Source organism: Scophthalmus maximus, chromosome 13, assembly GCF_022379125.1.
Source record: "Scophthalmus maximus strain ysfricsl-2021 chromosome 13, ASM2237912v1, whole genome shotgun sequence".
Taxonomy (NCBI): domain Eukaryota; kingdom Metazoa; phylum Chordata; class Actinopteri; order Pleuronectiformes; family Scophthalmidae; genus Scophthalmus; species Scophthalmus maximus.
Window position 1 is genome coordinate 5,648,906 of NC_061527.1, and position 7,643 is coordinate 5,656,548.

General features: G+C 45.6%; 1 protein-coding gene and 1 long non-coding RNA gene across 3 annotated transcripts; one reads left to right on the top strand and one right to left on the bottom strand.

The window, feature by feature from the left end:
• Nucleotides 1–382: 382 nt before the first annotated feature.
• On the bottom strand, nt 383–5,939 carry dmrt2b (doublesex and mab-3 related transcription factor 2b). Of its 2 annotated transcripts, none has more exons than XM_035648049.2 (3): nt 4,893–5,939; nt 3,178–3,280; nt 383–1,852 (listed from the first exon to the last, which is right to left on the bottom strand). In XM_035648049.2, exons 1-3 carry the CDS (start codon nt 5,277–5,279, stop codon nt 987–989), a joined length of 1,356 nt encoding a protein of 451 aa, XP_035503942.2. In that variant the 5' UTR covers nt 5,280–5,939; the 3' UTR covers nt 383–986. The 2 variants fall into 2 exon arrangements, with proteins under 2 accessions (XP_035503942.2, XP_035503941.2); XM_035648048.2 differs by having other exon boundaries at nt 384–1,852; nt 4,872–5,939.
• Nucleotides 2,038–3,903, top strand: LOC124850949. The gene is made up of 3 exons (XR_007032059.1): nt 2,038–2,109; nt 3,477–3,576; nt 3,681–3,903. It is a non-coding gene; the product is annotated as an uncharacterized LOC124850949 (long non-coding RNA).
• Nucleotides 5,940–7,643: the final 1,704 nt, after the last annotated feature.

The window sequence follows — 7,643 nt, forward strand, 5'->3', positions numbered from 1 at the left end:
AGGAAAGAAAAACACAGAGAGTGGATATAGATCAAGTGTGCGTGTTCCAACAAATTCAGCCGCCGTCAGGGTACATGAGCATAAAGAACAATGTTGCCTAGGCAACACTGGCACCCTCCCATTCCCCCTCCGGTGAAGTGTTTCCCATCTTCCCTGTTTAATGAAATGATACCGTGTAAAATATTAAAAAGGAGTGCCATGTGATCGGAGGGGTTTTAGGTTATGCAGTCATAATGGCGGACGGCATTCCGCCCAATCATTTGGAGAAACAACCAGAGCTCATGAAAAACCAATAAATAATAATGAATCCCACTCGCTAAGAAGGAGCCAACAGATGCAGAAGAATGGGAGATGGATGGTTCACTTGTCAAACCCCCACCTGTGCTACAGCAGAACCATTTTTAAAAAACTCTTTGCTCCTTTTTAACCGTCACCGCCATCCCCGAGAGCAGCGGCGAGATCGGCCGGCCACCATCCGCACTTTGATTTGAAGAGTATAAGGGAAGAAAGTGGGCGCACGAGTGCAAACGCTGTACTTGACTCTGTCATGGACTTCGTTTTTATGGATGCACTATGTATATTTCTTCGGCAGGAAAAAGAGAGTCAAGTGTGATTAATGAGAGAAGGTTAAAGCGGAGGGGTGCAGTACAATTGGTTTTTTACCACATTGCTGACAGGGGAGTATAAAAAACATTTTTTAAAAGTGGATATTTGTACAAAATGTGGGCAAGCGTCGAGGTACATATAATTTGACATTATAGTTTTAATAGATTGTTAAAATGTAGTAAAATCCATTTGAATGAAAAATGAAAAAAAACCAATATATATATATATATATATATATATATATATCACCTCTTTTTACAGTAACTAGCTCTCTCAAGAAAAAAACTCTAGTAAGATTATTATTTTATTTTCATATTTATACCCTCAGTGTCTTGGTCCGCGCATAAACACAGTGCTCCACTCCACTTCCCGTTTGCCCGTCAGGCCCTGAGCAGAGCCTCCACAGAGAAGGGTAATGGCCTCACGGCGGGAGTCCTGACTGAGCCGCCGTGAGGGCTCTTGACGGAGTCGGCCTGCGGAGCCGCCTGGGCGGCGCCAGAGTCTGCGCCGCGGCCCCCTGCTGCCAGAGGCCTGGGATCAAACGTCCTGCTGGCGTCGCTGACGACCGCTCCGCCCAGGCCACGCTGATCCGATCTAACAATGGAGCGCGCGGCGGTTGACGGGCCGCTTGAGTCCATTACTTCTGGCGGGTTTGCGGCGCCTTTGACAGGTTCCAGACCTGCAAGACCTGTGCTGTCATGATGTCTGAGTCCTTGTTGTGCGGGCGGAGGCATCGGCTCTGGTCGGCCTTTCTTCTCTGAGATTCTCCAACCACTCAGCGCCCCCTCGTCCCCCCTGACCGGCCCGGGGCTCCGGAATAAAAAGTCACGATAGTCGGCCTCTGCGGGGGATCTGCCCTTCGGGTGGAAGAGGTGGCAGAACGGGAAGTCGCACTCGTACAGCGGAGGCTTGTATTTATACACATAGCCGGATGCCCCCGCAGCGGTCGGGCCCTCCTCGTCGAGAGTGCAGCAGTGGAGGCCGGGGGAGACGGGCAGGGGCGGAGGAGGGCGAAGCACGGGCACCAGCACCGAGGAGGAGAAGGAGAGTTCACCCTGCAGCTCTCGCTGTCTCAGCTCCCGCTCCAGCATCACGTTCTCCAGCTCCTTGTCCGCGAAGGCTCGCCTCTTCCTCATCCGGGCGCTGACGGACGGGCACACAAAGTGCGCGCGATCGCGCTGTGCCAGCTTGGACCAGCAGGAGGCGTCTTCTTCCAGCGGCGCCGCCGGTTTCAGCCCTGCACATGCTGGGGGTGGGGGGGAAGCAAAGCCACATGCTGCTGTTTACGTGGTCATTTACTTAATTTATCCCCCGAATGATAAAGTTGTTCCATGCAATTAATTGTTGAATTTACATCCGAGCACTTTGCTGTCTATTATCTTTAATTGTGCAGTTTGGCGGCGGTGTCGTGTTTTTTTTCTTGCTTCACTGTGAGCAGAGGGAAGGCTGAGAGGGCCGCGAAGTGGACACCGCCTCGGGCCGGATTTGACAGCGAGCCAGAAGGTATTAATACACACTCATGTATTACAGTAATGGCCTGTTGTTGTAGAAACTCTGAAGCCACAATGATCGGGGTTTGTGTAGGGGTAAATGAAGTGTGTGTAACGTTCGGGTTACGACATCCCATCGGAAGCACAGGCGGTGTGTGTGTGAGCCAAGGCATGGCTCTGTTAAAGCAGGTGCCACTACAGCACTGCATGTGACTACGCAGAAAATAAATTCTCATGTACACGTGAACACGTGTCAATAACGCTAATATTCAGTGACACTGACACTAACATCCCATTCAAGGACAAAAAAATCTATTTAAAGATTAAGACTCGGTTTTTGGCTAAAACCAGACCTAAAGGGATAGTTCAGTGATTTTGAAGTGGGGTTGTATGAGTTACTTATAGACCGCCGTTTAAGTTTGCACTTGTACGTTTTTTTTAGGTAACACATTTTTCGGTGGTCTCCTCTTCAACAGTGGGACTCAGACTTACGCTACTTCCACTTCTCCACCAAACTCCGTAAAATGACATCGCTGATCATCATCTCCATGAGGTGACATATTAACTATGCATAAGTAACTCATACAACCCCACTTCAAAATCACTGAACTGTCCCTTTAAGTTAGGCCAGGATGAAGGCTGGATATCACACAAGTATTGGTTATGGTTAAAGTTAAGATGAACCAGCCCGAAATCAATGTCCTCGCAAACTGAATTTCTCATTTCTGTCCTTTTATTCACCAGCTTATGAATCAATTGCTCTGCAATTTGCTTGCCTGCGAAAAGTTGCCTCGCACAAACTTCACGAGCAATAAATTCAGTTTAAAAATTGTAGTTTTTTTCTATACTGAGTTTGACAAGTCAGCGTGCGGTGAATCACTTCCTCCGCCTGCAGATCACACACACACACACACACACACACACACACGAGTCACTTGTGATCTCCGGTGAATTCAGACAACTTCAATGCATTAAAAAGCAATCAGGCGAAATGTAAAAAGTTGATCTACCACTTCGAGCCACAGCCTCAGAGAGAAAAAGGGGGGGGGGGGGTGTTAATGAGATATTAAGTAAACGTTACCCTGCAGTACGCTCTTAGTGAGGATGCTCGGCTCGGCCACTCTGCTGTAACGCTGATACGCCGTCCTCCGCAGCGGAGCCGCACACCTGACCCCCCTCTTGCCCTGCGAGGAAACACGGGAACAGGAATTAGACATTTGGACATAATCATATTAGGCCGGGGCCGCGCCCCAGGGGCAATTAACGGGGATTTGATACACGATGTAAGAGGCAATAGAAAGGTCTTTATTATTCTAAGGTGTAAAAATGCAGTGAGCTTGGCTGGATGGCTGCTGTTCTCTATCCTTGTCTCGGTTGCAGCTGGTGCAAAAATGCTGATGCTACATTGGTGCCAGGAAGAGAGACGTGAGTCGGCCCTGTCCTGTACTTGCATCCCTGCACTGGCTACCGGGCAAAGAATGTAGGACCGATTCTAAAGTTTCTTTCATTTGCTTTTTAAAGCGTTACATGGCCTGGAGCTCCAGTGCATCTCTGAGCTTCCTCCGCTCTCTCTTCCATCTTCAGACCTCTCTGATCCTCAGACCAGCTGCTCCTGGCTGTCCCGCCGTCGAAGCTGAGGGGAACAGGCAAGGTGTTTGCTGTAGCCAAATCAAAGCTTTGGAATAGCTCACAATTTAATATTCCCAACTCCGTGGACACACTTAAGGCTAAACTCACGATCCGCTTGTTTTTCCCCCCATTCTTTTGAGTGTCCCTAAGCTTTTATTCGTAACTTTTTAGCCTTGTGTGTTATACAGTATATTTATAAACCGTCCCTTTGCTGTGTTTTCGGCATGTATTTTTGGCTCTCACCATGCTATTTTATCTGTATTTTTATGTTTTCTTATTATATTATTTATTTTATAATAATATATTTTACTGTAGAGCACCTCTGGTTGTTTTCAACGTACTTTGTAAATAACATTGACTTGACGAAAAAGGTGTGGAACATTTGGCTTCACCAAGTCATTTTGTACATATATACAATACCGTTCATTATCACAATTGTTATTTGTTATTTATTATTATATTTTGAAACAATGTTTCATCCATTATATTCACCAGGGTAAACTATTTATTAAGAATTAGGATGGCATTCTGGTTCTATTATGGATGAACTGCAAAACAAACTAAAGTTAGAGACAATATAGTATGTTTAAATATTTATTTAGTGATTTAAAAAAATGTTTATTAAAGTTTTTTTCCTTGATCATGATAAAAAGCTGTGATGAAATAAAGCTAAATTCTTAAATAAAGACTTTTGAATGACACTTACAAGCAATACGACAGAATGATTAGTAAAACGTCCCTCAAATATTCAAAATTCGACTTAAATATAATGTTACAAAAAAAACAATATCAACAACAAAAGCTCCTGTTTCAAGCTGATATAGTTCTGTGCCTTTTATTTGGAGAAATAACATCAAACTCCCGCCATGTGCAGCCACGAGATATGGCCGAGTCACACTTCTGTCACACTCAAAAGATGAAAAATAATAACAGCTGTACAAATTCAGCCTTCCAGCGATATTTCCCGTGCACTTCTGCAACGTGTTAAATATTCATGTGTCTTCGGAATACTAATAATAAAATAATTACGCAGTGAGAAATAAAACATATAGATTCTGACCTCCAGTGAAGTCACTTTTACTTTAAAGACTCGCACATTTTCAGCTGCCACACTCAGATCTTTCTGTCCCACGCTCCATCACTGACCTGCCCCTGCGCCCTCCTCACCTCCGCAGCCTGCTGCCGCCGCAGCGCGACCTGCGCCGCCATCACGCGCTGCCGCTCCACCACCAGCAGGCAGCAGGCGCAGCGACAGTCCCTCCAGCGGCAGAAGCGTTTGTGGCCCTTCAAACACGACACGACGCCGTGGTTGCGACAGCGGGCGCACTTGGGGCTCCGGGTCATCTTGCGCGCGGGGCTCTGCTGCGTCATGGTGCGCTCCGGGGACGGGGCCACGGCTGCGCGCTGCCCTCCGTCCCCGGCGCATCCGTCAGGACTTGTCACGTCAACAACTTCTTCTTCTTCTTCTTCTTCTTCGTCTTCTTCAGAAGACTTCTGCTCTTCGGATTTCGTCGTGGTCTCCCGCTGCAGGCCTCCTTCCGACTGAGAGGACATCTATGACTAATGGCACAAGCGACTCGTATTGGTGCCGCTATATAACGCCGAGTAGACTTTGAGGCCAAAGGTTTGATTCTGTCTTAAGGTACAACAAACCAAACGTGTTCGTGTAGTGACTTGTCACAGTAGAATGAGAGAGAGAAATGTCTAATTTAATGATTAATTGTCTGTCAGATATTCTTATTAAAACAATCAGGAGAGCTGATAAATCACAACGGTGCCGTTTGTTTTACGCACGCATCTTAATCTCAGGGAATCGAACCACTCCAGCGCTGCTCAGAAAGCTGATTCTCAGCACCTCACCCGCGAGGTGTGGTGTCCTGCTCCACACTGCCGCCGCCGCCGCTGCTGCATGACGGTGCTTTCAGGGTGGAAACTTCGCAGCCTACCGCCAGGACGTTTGAAATGTTAAGCCTCCCTCAGCTGCTCCCCTGACGCACTTTCCAAGAAACGCGCGGATGGAAGACCGGGCCACAATGCCGAGGTCCTGGCGCGGGCCCCGCGAGCAAACATTTGGGGGAAACCCGTTTACAGAGAAGGCAACTCCCCCCCACTCTCTCTGTAAACACTCATACCTGCCCTGCCCTGCCCTCCCCATCTCGGAAGATGTTCTCACCTTTCAACGGAAAAGTGTGAACTTGCCATAAGACCCACGTCAAACGTCATTTCAGGATCACAATTTAAGTGAAAGCAAAAGCCTTCAAAGCAGCTATTTATTTTTAAACTTCAACAGGAATAATACAATTACTATTTTAACTAACAACAGGCCTAACTGTAGTTACCATAATACATTTGTAATAGTTGTAATATAAGCAGAGAGAGTGAGCTGTATATGTTGAACCAGACTGGTACAATATGGACTAATTACCCATGGTGCCTTGGGGAGAGAAGGCCAGTGAGGAATTCATGGGGGGGGGGGGGGTTACATTTTCACATTACCTAGGAGTCATCTTTACACTCATATTTATTCATAATATACCGTTAAATAATTCAATGATTTAATGGTTCTCTTGATGTTTCTAGTGTCGCCATTTCCCGAGCAGGAAAGTGAATATCAAAAACCATAAATATTCCCACTTAGGAAAAAGTCAGTTGGATAAGTGTTTTTTAAAAAAAAACATTGGTTAACTTAGAGTGGATTATTCTAATTCTCATCTTTAAAAAAAATAAATAAATATATATATATATATATATATATATATATATATAAATATAATTGGATGGTGACATTAGGAAATGCACTGCCTGGAGAAGGAGAGATATAGTCCTTGTTATTACCAATACTGATTTTTTTTCTTCTCATCATCAATACACGCTGCTGTCCTTGCCCTTGGTCTGTCACGAGTGGTATAGATTATGCATTCAGGGAATTTCATGGGGATGTTGACTCGCCTCCTTCGGTATATGGCGTCCACTCTTAATGCTAATGAAGGGTTATAAAAAGAGCTGACGTTGCCTTGACCTCTCACCATGAAAAGCTGGAGAGCACACAACTGAGATGGTATGAAAAGTGTGCTCTCTACTGGATGGCTTCAGTAATTACACTCGGGGGCAATCTTTTTGGTCAGGTTTACCACAAGGTTGCCCAACCACAAAAAAGCATCTCTCCTCCACGTGACCCCTTGGGGCTTTCTAAAGCCTAAACTAGTTGACAGGACTAACTCGGGTTTTTACTACAAGTTTAGCTCATTAAAACCAATCATCCCAGTTTTGCTCTCTCCTTGCCCCTCAGGCAAACGGTGATTAACTCATTATCCACACAGGCCTCACTTCAAACCGCTCACATAGCAATTTCAATTGCAGATGCTTTCTGTCCAACTTTCTGCTCCCAAGGGGAAAGAAATCTTCCAAAATCACGGGAATTAGCCGCAACGCATTCACGGGTATTGTATTTGCATATACGCATATATCCAACATGCTGTCAGCGTGAATGTTGCTGCCCCTAAATGAACAGAATCTAAATATAAGTTATGTGTAATGAATAAGTCATGTGCAAAGGCTCCTTGTAGGAAGAAAAAAAAAAAAGTGTGTGTTTTTTTTCTTCACACGGCATCTTATATTCCCGGAGTTCCGGGGCTCAGATGCCAAAAGGCCCCGTCACCTTTGATCTTGATCTAAGACTCAGTCAGCTATAGGGCCAGACGTGCGCTGCCAAGGAGATCTGAGGATGTTGGCGGCCCGCAAAGGGGTTAAAGGATCACGTATCAAAGATATATAGGTAGGAAACATATTCCACTGAAACTGCAAATATGTATAATCATCAAAGTGGTTCAACCTAATGCAATCGGAGCCACAGTTCAGCAATGCACAAAAATGGTATCACAGTTATACCGCAGCAAAATCAGTTATATCAGGTCTGTT

Coding starts and splice junctions, on each gene's coding strand:
- dmrt2b (XM_035648048.2), bottom strand. CDS start 5,279: ATGTCCTCTCAGTCGGAAGGAGGCCTGCAGCGGGAGACCACGACGAAA. Junction 3,281..4,871: donor TGAGGAGGGCGCAGGGGCAG/GTCAGTGATGGA, acceptor GTTTCCTCGCAG/GGCAAGAGGGGGGTCAGGTG. Junction 1,853..3,177: donor CACTAAGAGCGTACTGCAGG/GTAACGTTTACT, acceptor CCCCACCCCCAG/CATGTGCAGGGCTGAAACCG.